Genomic DNA, 18,108 nt, shown 5'->3' with positions numbered 1-18,108 from the left:
ACAATTCCTAAAATGATATTAAACAAATGTATGATGCAGTGTACAATAGATAACAGTGACTTATTTAACACGAGTTCAGATGATTAAACTTGAAAGTGTTGTCAAAGTTTAAATGTAAGTTTGGTATTGGAACATAGAATCTGTTTCTCCTTACTGGAAAACAGTACTGGTCAGGCAAGATGTTTGTTTGGATTGTGTTTTTCTTCTCTTCCAAGATATCCACCTCCCTCAGGCATCACCAGGAAAATAATCTGATTCGTGATAAAAGTCAGATAATGATTAACATCTTAAAAATCTACAGGCTTTAAAGTCACAGTCCTTATTTACAAAGAATAACATTTACATATAAAAGTTTATTTTCCAAGATTTATTTTGAGAATTACTGTCTTAATGTTCGGCTGAAATTGTCCACTCCCCTTTCTGTTCCACATAAAGTGATGTACTGTATATGTGGTCTAGTGACAACAGCTCACATGCGTAATGCGGGCGAGCCTTTGTCACCTTTAGCTTTTATTTACCCATGATTGCATTGTGGAAACTACAGAAAAAGAAATCAGAGATGCAAAAAGATTTTTAATGCTTGAATTTGCTGAGCCTCATTAGTATTTCTTCATTGGTATTTAATGTCACAGCAAGAGGAAAGCGTGATTGTTCCCACCGTTCTGTTGCGAATAAATTTCCTTCTTTGTGTTTGTTATTTTTAAAGCCAGTTTGAAGAATTTGTGTGGTGAGTCAGGTTTGCCTGCGGGGCCCTGTTTCAGAAAGCCGGTTTAGTGCAAACTCTGAGTAAGTATTCCCTGAGTTAACGAAAACTCTGGCTTTTCGGTTTCACAAAGCGAGTTTAGATTAATTCTGAGTGAGTTACTATGACGACACACTCCGTGAAGCTAACCTGCCCCCTAGCAGGTTTACTTCAACTAACCCTGACTTTCTCCGCCTCTTTGTCGGAAACCTGACTGTAGGAAGTGTCAGACATGGCGTGCCCCTTCCTTGAAGAGCCAGTAGATGTTGAAGCCCAAATTCTCCGCAGAGCTCTCCGCCGGGAGAGAGTGATTAGAGCGCGTTTGGACATTTTATCATTTCCTGATGATTTTCTGTGTGAACGTTACCGTTTTTCAGCACAATCTATAATTCATTTGAATAACATCCTCAGGCCTAATATTGCTCATGTGACACATCGCGGACATTCTCTCAGTTCTGTACATATTATTTGTATTGCACTTCGTTTTTTTGCAAACGGGAGCTTTCTGTATAATATTGGTGACGCTGAGCACGTTTCCAAGGCTACCGTCTGTCGGGCAGTCAGGAATGTTACAGTTGCACTGAAACGTCTCCTGTACTCGTTTGTGGTGTTCCCCGGTCATAGACCCACAAGATTTATCAAAGAGGGATTCCACAAAATTGCAGGTATCAGGATGAATAAAACTTAATTCATGATGTGGTGATACTTGAACTACTACTTAAATTTTACATTTATTTTCAGGGTTCCCAGGCGTGATTGGCTGTATAGATGGCACTCACATTCCAATCATTGCTCCTTCAGTAAATGAAGGAGACTATGTGAACAGGAAGTCTTTCCACAGCATTAATGTACAGGTACATAGTTCCCTGTAGCATTTCAAACTAACAAATTATTTCATTATAGTAATGGATGCTAATTTGTGTTCTCTGCACTGTGAAGATCATATGTGATGCTGCCAACATTATCATAAATGTGGAAGCCAAGTGGCCAGGCTCTGTTCATGACTCACAAATTTTTCGTGAATGTACACTGAGCACAAAATTTGGACATGGTGAGTTGAAAATACTTTAAAATATATAAAGACCGATTGCTACAGGGACATTTGAACTGAAGTGTATCCTTCTGTCTTAGGAGAGTTCACTGGCTACTTGCTTGGTGATAGGGGGTATCCATGTTTACCCTATTTGCTTACCCCTTACCCTGACCCTGAACCGGGCCCACAGCAGCGACATAATCTGGCTCATTGCAGGACAAGAGCCAGAGTTGAAATGACTATCGGAATGCTTAAGGCCCGGTTCCAGTGCCTTCAAAGACTCAGGGTCACCCCAGAAAGGGCATGTGACATTATTGTGGCATGTGTGATTCTTCACAACATTGCCACAATTAGAGGAGAACACTGTCCTTCTGAACCAAACATCAGCAGTGATCCAAACCATGAACATCCTGACCCTCCCACGGACATACAAGATGGAAGAGCAGTCAGAGACACCATATGTCACAATCATTTCCTTTGACCCATCACCTCAACATGTTGAAAGACGAATAAACAGATTTTTTGTTCAACTGGCTTTATTGGTCGCCTGTATTTCCTGTACACAAAGTATTAATAAGTATATTATTATGTTGTTCAAACACTGAAATAATTCGTCCATCTCTGACCACTTCACCCACCCTTAACTGATGTTCCAGCAGTAAAATCTCAATCTTGGTCTTTTGGATCTGCTGCTTGAAGTGTTCCATTTCCAAGTCGCATTTTTTTATTTTCTTGATCAAATAGGTCTTGTACAGCTGCTTTACAGGGAGCTATTGAAACACAGAAAATAGCATTGACATTCATAGTACATGCCTACTTAGGTTGGTTGTAAATCAGTGCTGAACATCTTACTGAGGAAAGGTTTGTTGGAGAAGTGGCTGGACCCTCTTCCTGTTCATTTTCATCATCACTCTGTTAGAGACATAGAAAGTCCATGGTTTTATTATAGTACCACATTTTATTCAATTGTTATATTTTCCATTGTAAGATGTAAACCTCATAAAGTGTCTCTGTTGCTTCCTCCTCTGTAACAGCTGTCAATGTTTCTTCATTATTTTCCTGTAGTAAAGAAATTAACAACATTGCTGTTTTACTGTAAACTCATATAATCTGTGGAGTATTAAGAGTACTCACAACTGCATGTTGGTCTGGCTCAACAGGAGGCTGCACCAGATGCAGTACACCATCACCATCAACTGATAGAATATGAGGTTTATACAGGTCACTTATAACTTACAAGAGACCAAATGGCAATTAACAAACATATACCAATCACCTTACACTTCATTGTCATTATGCTCTCAAAGACAACCAAGACTGAGGGAAGGCAAAATCAGTAGGGAAATAACTTCACTACAAAATAATTCATTATGGTAAAGAGTTTATCAAATGAATGAGTAGCACTGCAAAGGTGACTGTGAAGAAAGGATGTATGCACATCATGTATTATTTTGAATTTACCTCTTATGTAGGCACTTGTGTCTTGCGGGGTTATTGACTCAGAGGATGTCCCCGCAGAGATGCCTTCAGCCACAGGGTGCCCACTGTTTTGGCTGAGGGCCAACTGCTGAGCCTCTGTGAGTGGTGGTGGTGGAGGACCCCCACCTGTTTTTCGGGCCTCCGCTTTTTTTCTGTTGGCTATAACGGGTCACATTTGAGCATACAGAGTAAGCAAATATGTACTTGTAATGTGCTCGGATAATTTCAATAAGTGCTTACAGAAAGAAAATTAATGTAGCCTCTAACTGCAATTGATTTACATAGGACAAACAGACCAAGCACTATGGCTCATAATACAATTACACCTTACCTGTTTGGACTATATTTTTATATTTCATTTTTACTTGCTGCCAGGAACGTTTGGGGCCTGTTGGGTTGCACCTGCGCTCACATCACATCACAAAATAAAATGTATAAAATAAAAAATAAAATAAAATATAATAAAATAACGTGTTAAATGGGTGGAAATCCCTAGATCAATGTTTAAATTAACACTCACGCATTGACTCTGTCGGCTATGTTTTGCCATGCATGCTCCCTTTCTTTTGCAGCTGAGGCTGTGTTACTTTTTTTCCGCAAAATTTGCATGTTATCGGCATATGCTGCCATCAGAATTTCGGCCTCAAGCGCTGTAAAATACATTGACCGTGCCTTCTTTCCCTCCGTCTCCATGGTGACTCGCTTAAGTCGTGACACACAACTTGTGTGTTAGGGTAATAGGCATTAATAATTAGTTTACTATTTCTTCTTCTTTTTTATAAAACAGTAAATTTGAAAATTAATGGATAACAATACTTACAATTCAGCTCGTGCATACTGCTGCACTAACCATTACAGAAACATAAAAAATGATTTTGGTAATTATCAGTGCTTTTTATTTTATGCAAATGTGCTATAAATTTGTGCGGTCGTGGGTCAAAGAGTTGGCAGTTCGTCTTGTAACCGGAAGGTTGCCGGTTCGAGCCCTGGCTCGTACAGTCTCGGTCGTTGTGTCCTTTGGCAAGACACTTCACCTACCGCCTACTGATGATGGCCAGAGGGGCCGATGGCGCAATATGGCAGCCTCGCTTCTGTCAGTCTGCCCCAGGGCAGCTGTGGTTACAACTGTAGCTTGCCTCCACCAGTGTGTGAATGTGAGCGTGGATGAATAGTGGAATTGTAAAGCGCTTTGAGGGCCCCGAAAAGTGCTATATAAATGCAATCCATTATTATTATAAACTTTACATTGGCTCATAGTCTAAATCTTCAGCATTGTAAAAGAAGGACTAACCTTTACATATCTATAAGTAGTTAACAAGTGTGTGTTAGGGTAATAGGCATTATCCTTTGTGACGTTTGATATGCACACACTATGTGTCTATCATGTGCCTCCTTCAACCAAAAAAAGCAGTGACAGCCAAGTTAATTTAAGGGGAAAAAAATCAAAGTACACATAGTGACAGCCATTCCTACAATTCCTAAAATGATATTAAACAAATGTATGATGCAGTGTACAATAGATAACAGTGACTTATTTAACACGAGTTCAGATGATTAAACTTGAAAGTGTTGTCAAAGTTTAAATGTAAGTTTGGTATTGGAACATAGAATCTGTTTCTCCTTACTGGAAAACAGTACTGGTCAGGCAAGATGTTTGTTTGGATTGTGTTTTTCTTCTCTTCCAAGATATCCACCTCCCTCAGGCATCACCAGGAAAATAATCTGATTCGTGATAAAAGTCAGATAATGATTAACATCTTAAAAATCTACAGGCTTTAAAGTCACAGTCCTTATTTACAAAGAATAATATTTACATATAAAAGTTTATTTTCCAAGATTTATTTTGAGAATTACTGTCTTAATGTTCGGCTGAAATTGTCCACTCCCCTTTCTGTTCCACATAAAGTGATGTACTGTATATGTGGTCTAGTGACAACAGCTCACATGCGTAATGCGGGCGAGCCTTTGTCACCTTTAGCTTTTATTTACCCATGATTGCATTGTGGAAACTACAGAAAAAGAAATCAGAGATGCAAAAAGATTTTTAATGCTTGAATTTGCTGAGCCTCATTAGTATTTCTTCATTGGTATTTAATGTCACAGCAAGAGGAAAGCGTGATTGTTCCCACCGTTCTGTTGCGAATAAATTTCCTTCTTTGTGTTTGTTATTTTTAAAGCCAGTTTGAAGAATTTGTGTGGTGAGTCAGGTTTGCCTGCGGGGCCCTGTTTCAGAAAGCCGGTTTAGTGCAAACTCTGAGTAAGTATTCCCTGAGTTAACGAAAACTCTGGCTTTTCGGTTTCACAAAGCGAGTTTAGATTAATTCTGAGTGAGTTACTATGACGACACACTCCGTGAAGCTAACCTGCCCCCTAGCAGGTTTACTTCAACTAACCCTGACTTTCTCCGCCTCTTTGTCGGAAACCTGACTGTAGGAAGTGTCAGACATGGCGTGCCCCTTCCTTGAAGAGCCAGTAGATGTTGAAGCCCAAATTCTCCGCAGAGCTCTCCGCCGGGAGAGAGTGATTAGAGCGCGTTTGGACATTTTATCATTTCCTGATGATTTTCTGTGTGAACGTTACCGTTTTTCAGCACAATCTATAATTCATTTGAATAACATCCTCAGGCCTAATATTGCTCATGTGACACATCGCGGACATTCTCTCAGTTCTGTACATATTATTTGTATTGCACTTCGTTTTTTTGCAAACGGGAGCTTTCTGTATAATATTGGTGACGCTGAGCACGTTTCCAAGGCTACCGTCTGTCGGGCAGTCAGGAATGTTACAGTTGCACTGAAACGTCTCCTGTACTCGTTTGTGGTGTTCCCCGGTCATAGACCCACAAGATTTATCAAAGAGGGATTCCACAAAATTGCAGGTATCAGGATGAACAAAACTTAATTCATGATGTGGTGATACTTGAACTACTACTTAAATTTTACATTTATTTTCAGGGTTCCCAGGCGTGATTGGCTGTATAGATGGCACTCACATTCCAATCATTGCTCCTTCAGTAAATGAAGGAGACTATGTGAACAGGAAGTCTTTCCACAGCATTAATGTACAGGTACATAGTTCCCTGTAGCATTTCAAACTAACAAATTATTTCATTATAGTAATGGATGCTAATTTGTGTTCTCTGCACTGTGAAGATCATATGTGATGCTGCCAACATTATCACAAATGTGGAAGCCAAGTGGCCAGGCTCTGTTCATGACTCACAAATTTTTCGTGACTGTACACTGAGCACAAAATTTGGACATGGTGAGTTGAAAATACTTTAAAATATATAAAGACCGATTGCTACAGGGACATTTGAACTGAAGTGTATCCTTCTGTCTTAGGAGAGTTCACTGGCTACTTGCTTGGTGATAGGGGGTATCCATGTTTACCCTATTTGCTTACCCCTTACCCTGACCCTGAACCGGGCCCACAGCAGCGACATAATCTGGCTCATTGCAGGACAAGAGCCAGAGTTGAAATGACTATCGGAATGCTTAAGGCCCGGTTCCAGTGCCTTCAAAGACTCAGGGTCACCCCAGAAAGGGCATGTGACATTATTGTGGCATGTGTGATTCTTCACAACATTGCCACAATTAGAGGAGAACACTGTCCTTCTGAACCAAACATCAGCAGTGATCCAAACCATGAACATCCTGACCCTCCCACGGACATACAAGATGGAAGAGCAGTCAGAGACACCATATGTCACAATCATTTCCTTTGACCCATCACCTCAACATGTTGAAAGACGAATAAACAGATTTTTTGTTCAACTGGCTTTATTGGTCGCCTGTATTTCCTGTACACAAAGTATTAATAAGTATATTATTATGTTGTTCAAACACTGAAATAATTCGTCCATCTCTGACCACTTCACCCACCCTTAACTGATGTTCCAGCAGTAAAATCTCAATCTTGGTCTTTTGGATCTGCTGCTTGAAGTGTTCCATTTCCAAGTCGCATTTTTTTATTTTCTTGATCAAATAGGTCTTGTACAGCTGCTTTACAGGGAGCTATTGAAACACAGAAAATAGCATTGACATTCATAGTACATGCCTACTTAGGTTGGTTGTAAATCAGTGCTGAACATCTTGCTGAGGAAAGGTTTGTTGGAGAAGTGGCTGGACCCTCTTCCTGTTCATTTCCATCATCACTCTGTTAGAGACATGGAAAGTCCATGGTTTTATTATAGTACCACATTTTATTCAATTGTTATATTTTCCATTGTAAGATGTAAACCTCATAAAGTGTCTCTGTTGCTTCCTCCTCTGTAACAGCTGTCAATGTTTCTTCATTATTTTCCTGTAGTAAAGAAATTAACAACATTGCTGTTTTACTGTAAACTCATATAATCTGTGGAGTATTAAGAGTACTCACAACTGCATGTTGGTCTGGCTCAACAGGAGGCTGCACCAGATGCAGTACACCATCACCATCAACTGATAGAATATGAGGTTTATACAGGTCACTTATAACTTACAAGGGACCAAATGGCAATTAACAAACATATACCAATCACCTTACACTTCATTGTCATTATGCTCTCAAAGACAACCAAGACTGAGGGAAGGCAAAATCAGTAGGGAAATAACTTCACTACAAAATAATTCATTATGGTAAAGAGTTTATCAAATGAATGAGTAGCACTGCAAAGGTGACTGTGAAGAAAGGATGTATGCACATCATGTATTATTTTGGATTTACCCCTTATGTAGGCACTTGTGTCTTGCGGGGTTATTGACTCAGAGGATGTCCCCGCAGAGATGCCTTCAGCCACAGGGTGCCCACTGTTTTGGCTGAGGGCCAACTGCTGAGCCTCTGTGAGTGGTGGTGGTGGAGGACCCCCACCTGTTTTTCGGGCCTCCGCTTTTTTTCTGTTGGCTATAACGGGTCACATTTGAGCATACAGAGTAAGCAAATATGTACTTGTAATGTGCTCGGATAATTTCAATAAGTGCTTACAGAAAGAAAATTAATGTAGCCTCTAACTGCAATTGATTTACATAGGACAAACAGACCAAGCACTATGGCTCATAATACAATTACACCTTACCTGTTTGGACTATATTTTTATATTTCATTTTTACTTGCTGCCAGGAACGTTTGGGGCCTGTTGGGTTGCACCTGCGCTCACATCACATCACAAAATAAAATGTATAAAATAAAAAATAAAATAAAATATAATAAAATAACGTGTTAAATGGGTGGAAATCCCTAGATCAATGTTTAAATTAACACTCACGCATTGACTCTGTCGGCTATGTTTTGCCATGCATGCTCCCTTTCTTTTGCAGCTGAGGCTGTGTTACTTTTTTTCCGCAAAATTTGCATGTTATCGGCATATGCTGCCATCAGAATTTCGGCCTCAAGCGCTGTAAAATACATTGACCGTGCCTTCTTTCCCTCCGTCTCCATGGTGACTCGCTTAAGTCGTGACACACAACTTGTGTGTTAGGGTAATAGGCATTAATAATTAGTTTACTATTTCTTCTTCTTTTTTATAAAACCGTAAATTTGAAAATTAATGGATAACAATACTTACAATTCAGCTCGTGCATACTGCTGCACTAACCATTACAGAAACATAAAAAATGATTTTGGTAATTATCAGTGCTTTTTATTTTATGCAAATGTGCTATAAATTTGTGCGGTCGTGGGTCAAAGAGTTGGCAGTTCGTCTTGTAACCGGAAGGTTGCCGGTTCGAGCCCTGGCTCGTACAGTCTCGGTCGTTGTGTCCTTGGGCAAGACACTTCACCTACCGCCTACTGATGATGGCCAGAGGGGCCGATGGCGCAATATGGCAGCCTCGCTTCTGTCAGTCTGCCCCAGGGCAGCTGTGGTTACAACTGTAGCTTGCCTCCACCAGTGTGTGAATGTGAGCGTGGATGAATAGTGGAATTGTAAAGCGCTTTGAGGGCCCCGAAAAGTGCTATATAAATGCAATCCATTATTATTATAAACTTTACATTGGCTCATAGTCTAAATCTTCAGCATTGTAAAAGAAGGACTAACCTTTACATATCTATAAGTAGTTAACAAGTGTGTGTTAGGGTAATAGGCATTATCCTTTGTGACGTTTGATATGCACACACTATGTGTCTATCATGTGCCTCCTTCAACCAAAAAAAGCAGTGACAGCCAAGTTAATTTAAGGGGAAAAAAATCAAAGTACACATAGTGACAGCCATTCCTACAATTCCTAAAATGATATTAAACAAATGTATGATGCAGTGTACAATAGATAACAGTGACTTATTTAACACGAGTTCAGATGATTAAACTTGAAAGTGTTGTCAAAGTTTAAATGTAAGTTTGGTATTGGAACATAGAATCTGTTTCTCCTTACTGGAAAACAGTACTGGTCAGGCAAGATGTTTGTTTGGATTGTGTTTTTCTTCTCTTCCAAGATATCCACCTCCCTCAGGCATCACCAGGAAAATAATCTGATTCGTGATAAAAGTCAGATAATGATTAACATCTTAAAAATCTACAGGCTTTAAAGTCACAGTCCTTATTTACAAAGAATAACATTTACATATAAAAGTTTATTTTCCAAGATTTATTTTGAGAATTACTGTCTTAATGTTCGGCTGAAATTGTCCACTCCCCTTTCTGTTCCACATAAAGTGATGTACTGTATATGTGGTGTGGACAAGAGATATTTTATTTTGTATTCTTACGGTGACAATTTATAATCAGAACTATCATTGATCAATCATTCATCATTGTCGAACCAGTTGACAGAATAATCTCTGAATTATATCTATGGTAATCTGAGCAAAATATTAATGTATGTATATTATCATCACTTTAATTAGTCTATTGTTGTTCTCTATCATTCTTTCTATCTGCTTAAGCTGTTGCAAATGGTATCCATATCATTGTATTCACACCTCTCGAAGCTGTGGGTCCAGTAGGGCCTTCTACATTCACTTACACACATATTCAGGCCCACACCAACATGCACATAGAGAGTCATGGAAAGTACGCACGTTCACTCCCGCACGTACTAAGAACAGGGAGGTCGTCTCAGGACAATCTCTCGGTTGGACACACAGTCTCACAAAATTGCACAACATATCACAAACTTGTTTGTCTCGAAAGTAGTATCGGATGTCTATATAAGGAGAACTTTTTGAACTGTTATCATTTCCAGTAAGATCTAACTGTGATGTCATCAGGGTAATATAAGGATGGGGAGCGGTCTGCTCGTTGAAGATTGTAAGATTGTTGTTGCAAGTTTCTTCCCACACTCTGCGCAAGTGTGTAAATAAAGATCACTATTTTTGGCACCTACCTGGATTCAGTCTGCTTACTTCTCTTACCCAAATCGAACAAGTTTCAACAGTGGTCTAGTGACAACAGCTCACATGCGTAATGCGGGCGAGCCTTTGTCACCTTTAGCTTTTATTTACCCATGATTGCATTGTGGAAACTACAGAAAAAGAAATCAGAGATGCAAAAAGATTTTTAATGCTTGAATTTGCTGAGCCTCATTAGTATTTCTTCATTGGTATTTAATGTCACAGCAAGAGGAAAGCGTGATTGTTCCCACCGTTCTGTTGCGAATAAATTTCCTTCTTTGTGTTTGTTATTTTTAAAGCCAGTTTGAAGAATTTGTGTGGTGAGTCAGGTTTGCCTGCGGGGCCCTGTTTCAGAAAGCCGGTTTAGTGCAAACTCTGAGTAAGTATACCCTGAGTTAACGAAAACTCTGGCTTTTCGGTTTCACAAAGCGAGTTTAGATTAATTCTGAGTGAGTTACTATGACGACACACTCCGTGAAGCTAACCTGCCCCCTAGCAGGTTTACTTCAACTAACCCTGACTTTCTCCGCCTCTTTGTCGGAAACCTGACTGTAGGAAGTGTCAGACATGGCGTGCCCCTTCCTTGAAGAGCCAGTAGATGTTGAAGCCCAAATTCTCCGCAGAGCTCTCCGCCGGGAGAGAGTGATTAGAGCGCGTTTGGACATTTTATCATTTCCTGATGATTTTCTGTGTGAACGTTACCGTTTTTCAGCACAATCTATAATTCATTTGAATAACATCCTCAGGCCTAATATTGCTCATGTGACACATCGCGGACATTCTCTCAGTTCTGTACATATTATTTGTATTGCACTTCGTTTTTTTGCAAACGGGAGCTTTCTGTATAATATTGGTGACGCTGAGCACGTTTCCAAGGCTACCGTCTGTCGGGCAGTCAGGAATGTTACAGTTGCACTGAAACGTCTCCTGTACTCGTTTGTGGTGTTCCCCGGTCATAGACCCACAAGATTTATCAAAGAGGGATTCCACAAAATTGCAGGTATCAGGATGAACAAAACTTAATTCATGATGTGGTGATACTTGAACTACTACTTAAATTTTACATTTATTTTCAGGGTTCCCAGGCGTGATTGGCTGTATAGATGGCACTCACATTCCAATCATTGCTCCTTCAGTAAATGAAGGAGACTATGTGAACAGGAAGTCTTTCCACAGCATTAATGTACAGGTACATAGTTCCCTGTAGCATTTCAAACTAACAAATTATTTCATTATAGTAATGGATGCTAATTTGTGTTCTCTGCACTGTGAAGATCATATGTGATGCTGCCAACATTATCACAAATGTGGAAGCCAAGTGGCCAGGCTCTGTTCATGACTCACAAATTTTTCGTGAATGTACACTGAGCACAAAATTTGGACATGGTGAGTTGAAAATACTTTAAAATATATAAAGACCGATTGCTACAGGGACATTTGAACTGAAGTGTATCCTTCTGTCTTAGGAGAGTTCACTGGCTACTTGCTTGGTGATAGGGGGTATCCATGTTTACCCTATTTGCTTACCCCTTACCCTGACCCTGAACCGGGCCCACAGCAGCGACATAATCTGGCTCATTGCAGGACAAGAGCCAGAGTTGAAATGACTATCGGAATGCTTAAGGCCCAGTTCCAGTGCCTTCAAAGACTCAGGGTCACCCCAGAAAGGGCATGTGACATTATTGTGGCATGTGTGATTCTTCACAACATTGCCACAATTAGAGGAGAACACTGTCCTTCTGAACCAAACATCAGCAGTGATCCAAACCATGAACATCCTGACCCTCCCACGGACATACAAGATGGAAGAGCAGTCAGAGACACCATATGTCACAATCATTTCCTTTGACCCATCACCTCAACATGTTGAAAGACGAATAAACAGATTTTTTGTTCAACTGGCTTTATTGGTCGCCTGTATTTCCTGTACACAAAGTATTAATAAGTATATTATTATGTTGTTCAAACACTGAAATAATTCGTCCATCTCTGACCACTTCACCCACCCTTAACTGATGTTCCAGCAGTAAAATCTCAATCTTGGTCTTTTGGATCTGCTGCTTGAAGTGTTCCATTTCCAAGTCGCATTTTTTTATTTTCTTGATCAAATAGGTCTTGTACAGCTGCTTTACAGGGAGCTATTGAAACACAGAAAATAGCATTGACATTCATAGTACATGCCTACTTAGGTTGGTTGTAAATCAGTGCTGAACATCTTGCTGAGGAAAGGTTTGTTGGAGAAGTGGCTGGACCCTCTTCCTGTTCATTTCCATCATCACTCTGTTAGAGACATGGAAAGCCCATGGTTTTATTATAGTACCACATTTTATTCAATTGTTATATTTTCCATTGTAAGATGTAAACCTCATAAAGTGTCTCTGTTGCTTCCTCCTCTGTAACAGCTGTCAATGTTTCTTCATTATTTTCCTGTAGTAAAGAAATTAACAACATTGCTGTTTTACTGTAAACTCATATAATCTGTGGAGTATTAAGAGTACTCACAACTGCATGTTGGTCTGGCTCAACAGGAGGCTGCACCAGATGCAGTACACCATCACCATCAACTGATAGAATATGAGGTTTATACAGGTCACTTATAACTTACAAGGGACCAAATGGCAATTAACAAACATATACCAATCACCTTACACTTCATTGTCATTATGCTCTCAAAGACAACCAAGACTGAGGGAAGGCAAAATCAGTAGGGAAATAACTTCACTACAAAATAATTCATTATGGTAAAGAGTTTATCAAATGAATGAGTAGCACTGCAAAGGTGACTGTGAAGAAAGGATGTATGCACATCATGTATTATTTTGGATTTACCCCTTATGTAGGCACTTGTGTCTTGCGGGGTTATTGACTCAGAGGATGTCCCCGCAGAGATGCCTTCAGCCACAGGGTGCCCACTGTTTTGGCTGAGGGCCAACTGCTGAGCCTCTGTGAGTGGTGGTGGTGGAGGACCCCCACCTGTTTTTCGGGCCTCCGCTTTTTTTCTGTTGGCTATAACGGGTCACATTTGAGCATACAGAGTAAGCAAATATGTACTTGTAATGTGCTCGGATAATTTCAATAAGTGCTTACAGAAAGAAAATTAATGTAGCCTCTAACTGCAATTGATTTACATAGGACAAACAGACCAAGCACTATGGCTCATAATACAATTACACCTTACCTGTTTGGACTATATTTTTATATTTCATTTTTACTTGCTGCCAGGAACGTTTGGGGCCTGTTGGGTTGCACCTGCGCTCACATCACATCACAAAATAAAATGTATAAAATAAAAAATAAAATAAAATATAATAAAATAACGTGTTAAATGGGTGGAAATCCCTAGATCAATGTTTAAATTAACACTCACGCATTGACTCTGTCGGCTATGTTTTGCCATGCATGCTCCCTTTCTTTTGCAGCTGAGGCTGTGTTACTTTTTTTCCGCAAAATTTGCATGTTATCGGCATATGCTGCCATCAGAATTTCGGCCTCAAGCGCTGTAAAATACATTGACCGTGCCTTCTTTCCCTCCGTCTCCATGGTGACTCGCTTAAGTCGTGACACACAACTTGTGTGTTAGGGTAATAGGCATTAATAATTAGTTTACTATTTCTTCTTCTTTTTTATAAAACAGTAAATTTGAAAATTAATGGATAACAATACTTACAATTCAGCTCGTGCATACTGCTGCACTAACCATTACAGAAACATAAAAAATGATTTTGGTAATTATCAGTGCTTTTTATTTTATGCAAATGTGCTATAAATTTGTGCGGTCGTGGGTCAAAGAGTTGGCAGTTCGTCTTGTAACCGGAAGGTTGCCGGTTCGAGCCCTGGCTCGTACAGTCTCGGTCGTTGTGTCCTTGGGCAAGACACTTCACCTACCGCCTACTGATGATGGCCAGAGGGGCCGATGGCGCAATATGGCAGCCTCGCTTCTGTCAGTCTGCCCCAGGGCAGCTGTGGTTACAACTGTAGCTTGCCTCCACCAGTGTGTGAATGTGAGCGTGGATGAATAGTGGAATTGTAAAGCGCTTTGAGGGCCCCGAAAAGTGCTATATAAATGCAATCCATTATTATTATAAACTTTACATTGGCTCATAGTCTAAATCTTCAGCATTGTAAAAGAAGGACTAACCTTTACATATCTATAAGTAGTTAACAAGTGTGTGTTAGGGTAATAGGCATTATCCTTTGTGACGTTTGATATGCACACACTATGTGTCTATCATGTGCCTCCTTCAACCAAAAAAAGCAGTGACAGTCTGAACTCACTGGGGTTAGTTACTCAGATGTGCATGCTTCTTTTAGGCGTAAAGGAACAAACTATTTTAATTGTATGTATATTCTTTAAAAAGCATGAAATTCTGACAAATTAAAAACCATTTTCTCATTTTATTGTTGTTAAGAGATATACTCTAAAAAGTGTTTTAGAATCAGAGAAGAGAAACACGCAGAATTTCTTGCTAGCAAGGGCAGCCTCCAGAACTGACACTCCAAGAGTGAGGCTCAGAGACACGCACTGAGGACTGCCCTGGTCTTTATTTATATGCTTCAGTGAGCGTTTGTTCCTTACATTGGAATGTGGAGGTGTACGTGTGTGTGTGCGTGTCTGTGTGACCCCATAAATGACTTCCCTACACCTGCTGGTCTCGAAGTCCAGCAGTTCAACAAACCAAAAGGCACTTAGACTAAGACAGATATAGCTACGTTAATCCTACCGTAAAACAATAAAACAAGGTACGACCTCTCCCATACTCCTAGGATGTGGGGGTGAACGCCAGAACACCCTGGAATGTTACAGACCTCCTAGGATGAGACATTCTTTCAATATGCCACCAACTATATACTTCTAAACACAAATGATTACATGCAGTATTCTACCATATGCAAACTTATATCATTAAAAGATTATACTGACTACTAAGTACAATTTTCCATTGACAATTGTTAAAGAAAATGTCCCCCAATGTCCCCAAACTAATCTTGTAATCTATGTAATACATAGTAGATACAAAAAATGAGCATGCCTATTTATCATGATACAACTAACATATAAAACCTGAGAAGCTGCCAGCGTCACCTCATTTGGTACTATACGTACCAGAATTATAGACAAAGAAAGCAGGATACCATGTATTGTTGACTAAATGGTTACACTGTTCTCTATTTCAGTCGGGCTCAGATATGTGTAGGGTACTTCAAGCCGAGAATTTCTTGCTGTAATTTCTTCACTGAGGTAGGACAGCTCTGCTTGAAACTCTTTAATCATTTGTTTCGGGGTAGGTTCATCGAATCGTTCTTCAGGGTACTGACCCAACAGAACCTGCAGAGGCAAAATTAGTTAGTCAGACTAACAATATTTTATTTGTGATACTCTTTTTTTTAAAAATAAATAAATAAAGCATGAAAAGAAAAAAAGATACATACCACATCTGTATACTTGTGGGAAAGTATCCAAAGCATTCCTGCAAACTTTACTGTCTCCCCAATATTTGGAAGAGTCTCCAATAATGTCGTCATGCTTGACTGCCCCTTTGTGGTTGGAGCAGGTTTGCGAAGCAGGACTGAGCCACAGGGCATCCAGGAGCTGTAGTCAAACTAGAATGAAACAGAAGTTTTTTTAAATGACTTGCTTCATTATTCAAACAAAGGACACAGCTATTGTATCTGTGTAAATAAGTGTAGATATCTGTTCTCATGTTAAACATTATCCACTAATATCTTCAGAGCTACAGCAAATTCTATTATTCTTCTTCTATTATGTTTTTCTGATACATAAAGCAAAGGGAATTATAGTCGGAGAGAATAACTGACAAAGCAGATTTTACTAAATGTTTTATATAGTTATATAAATGATAAATGTGGTCCAAGATTTTGCGTGCCATAATGTGTGTTTTTTGATTTTTGCTTCACCTTATGATAGCATTAGGTGAACGTTGAATAGCTGGAAAATGTAGTTGGTTTCAGAATGTCAGAATTTGACAACATTCACATGTTTGCATAAAATCTGATAACTCAGCTTATCCCAGCATGATGGGACAATGGTGTTTCTCTGGATCTGCTGCAGTATGTATCCTTTACAAAAATGCAAACCAGGGAAACATGGAATAGAATAGAGACACTTCTCTGTGGCCAAAAGGCAGCTGAATCAATTCCTTATTTGAGATGCAAAGACTCACTGTACTTGATCAAACATAATTACATAGCGTGCTGTCATACCTGTCCATTATTGAGTGCAGCATGTTGAACTGACACTGTGAAGATCACCATGGTGATAAACTTGATCACCTCCTCAACAGTATTAAAGGATGCCGGAAACCCTGTTAACAGAACGCTCGCTGTCAGTCACTATTTTTTCATTATAACCTAGGCTTTATTTGACAAATATAATTAAGGGTATTTATTATTTACCAGAGAGTTTGTTTCCTAAGACGCCGTATGTAAATATCTCATTGATCCATTCCTGCAGCTCGGTGTCCTTGCACACATCGGATAATAGTGCTATGGAGTGCTAGTGGAGGGCCCACTCCTGAAGACCTTCTATGACTCTGTGGTGGCTTCTGCTATCTTTTATGGTGTGGTCTGCTGGGGCGGCAGCATCTCTGCCGGGGACAGGAAGAGACTGAACAGGCTGATCCGAAGGGCCAGCTCTGTTCTAGGATGCCCTCTGGACCCAGTGGAGGTGGTGAGTGACAGGAGAATGGCGGCTAAGCTGTCATCCCTGTTGGACAACATCTCCCACCCCATGCAGCAGACTGTGACAGCACTGAGCAGCTCCTTCAGTGGGAGACTGCGGCACCCACGGTGTGGGACGGAGAAATTTCGCAGGTCTTTCCTCCCCACTGCTGTCAGACTCCACAACAAAGACTTCAACTGATCAAACACACACATCCACAAATGTGCAATAACACTAAGTGCAATAATCTTTTCTGTCATCGTTGTATTTTTACTCAGTTGTATATAGCATTTGTATTTGTATTCTATTTTTATCTTATTGTATATTTATTTTATTTTATTCTACTGTATATAGTATTTTATTTTTATTCTATTCTCTACAGTTGTGTACTGTATTTATTCTTATTGTATCCTAATTTTTGCCTCATAACTTTTGCACTGTCCACTTCCTGCTGTGACAAAACAAATTTCCCACGTGTGGGACTAATAAAGGTTATCTTATCTTATCTTATCTTATCTATATACTTAACAAAGCTGGTAAAAATATCTACTACTAGCCGAGGGGGGTCTATAACAGCCCACAATGGTAATAAAATAGCCCTTGAAAAGTTGGAGCTTGAGGGCAAGAAGTTCAAACTGTTTACAAACAGATACCGATGAATCGACAGTAACATGGAATTTGCTTTTTACATAAATTGCAATACCGCCATCCTTTCTGGGGCGGTCGCAACGGAAAAGATTATAGCCCGTTATGTCTTTGTCAGTAATCGATTTTGTAAGCCAGGTTTCTGATAATATAAGAATATCGGTATCTAACTCTCTCATCCAAATTTTCACAAAATCAAGTTTGGGAAGAAGACTTCTGACA

General features: G+C 39.7%; 1 protein-coding gene and 4 long non-coding RNA genes across 5 annotated transcripts; 1 reads left to right on the top strand and 4 right to left on the bottom strand.

Moving 5' to 3' along the window:
* Positions 1 to 827: 827 nt before the first annotated feature.
* On the top strand, positions 828 to 2,458 carry LOC146371767 (uncharacterized). The gene is made up of 2 exons (XR_014802800.1): positions 828 to 1,793; positions 1,874 to 2,458. It is a non-coding gene; the product is annotated as an uncharacterized LOC146371767 (long non-coding RNA).
* Positions 2,459 to 2,683: 225 nt separating this feature from the next.
* On the bottom strand, positions 2,684 to 3,917 carry LOC146371766 (uncharacterized). The gene is made up of 3 exons (XR_014802799.1): positions 3,237 to 3,917; positions 2,910 to 2,971; positions 2,684 to 2,834 (listed from the first exon to the last, which is right to left on the bottom strand). It is a non-coding gene; the product is annotated as an uncharacterized LOC146371766 (long non-coding RNA).
* A 3,078-nt stretch (positions 3,918 to 6,995) lies between these two features.
* Positions 6,996 to 8,642, bottom strand: LOC146371765 (uncharacterized). Its single transcript, XR_014802805.1, has 3 exons — positions 7,635 to 8,642; positions 7,497 to 7,559; positions 6,996 to 7,412 (listed from the first exon to the last, which is right to left on the bottom strand). It is a non-coding gene; the product is annotated as an uncharacterized LOC146371765 (long non-coding RNA).
* Positions 8,643 to 12,425: 3,783 nt separating this feature from the next.
* On the bottom strand, positions 12,426 to 14,072 carry LOC146371764 (uncharacterized). Its single transcript, XR_014802790.1, has 3 exons — positions 13,065 to 14,072; positions 12,927 to 12,989; positions 12,426 to 12,842 (listed from the first exon to the last, which is right to left on the bottom strand). It is a non-coding gene; the product is annotated as an uncharacterized LOC146371764 (long non-coding RNA).
* Positions 14,073 to 15,064: 992 nt separating this feature from the next.
* Positions 15,065 to 17,609, bottom strand: LOC146371763 (hydroperoxide isomerase ALOXE3-like). The gene is made up of 3 exons (XM_084952147.1): positions 16,785 to 17,609; positions 15,993 to 16,163; positions 15,065 to 15,888 (listed from the first exon to the last, which is right to left on the bottom strand). Exons 1-3 carry the CDS (start codon positions 16,833 to 16,835, stop codon positions 15,709 to 15,711), a joined length of 402 nt encoding a protein of 133 aa, XP_084808273.1. The 5' UTR covers positions 16,836 to 17,609; the 3' UTR covers positions 15,065 to 15,708.
* Positions 17,610 to 18,108: the final 499 nt, after the last annotated feature.

The sequence above is a fragment of the Perissodus microlepis genome, chromosome 15, assembly GCF_051167445.1.
Source record: "Perissodus microlepis isolate ML-2025 ecotype Zambia chromosome 15, ASM5116744v1, whole genome shotgun sequence".
NCBI classification, from domain to species: Eukaryota; Metazoa; Chordata; class Actinopteri; order Cichliformes; family Cichlidae; genus Perissodus; species Perissodus microlepis.
The sequence above is the reverse complement of the archived record's forward strand: the minus strand, read 5'-3'. Positions and strand labels throughout refer to the sequence as shown.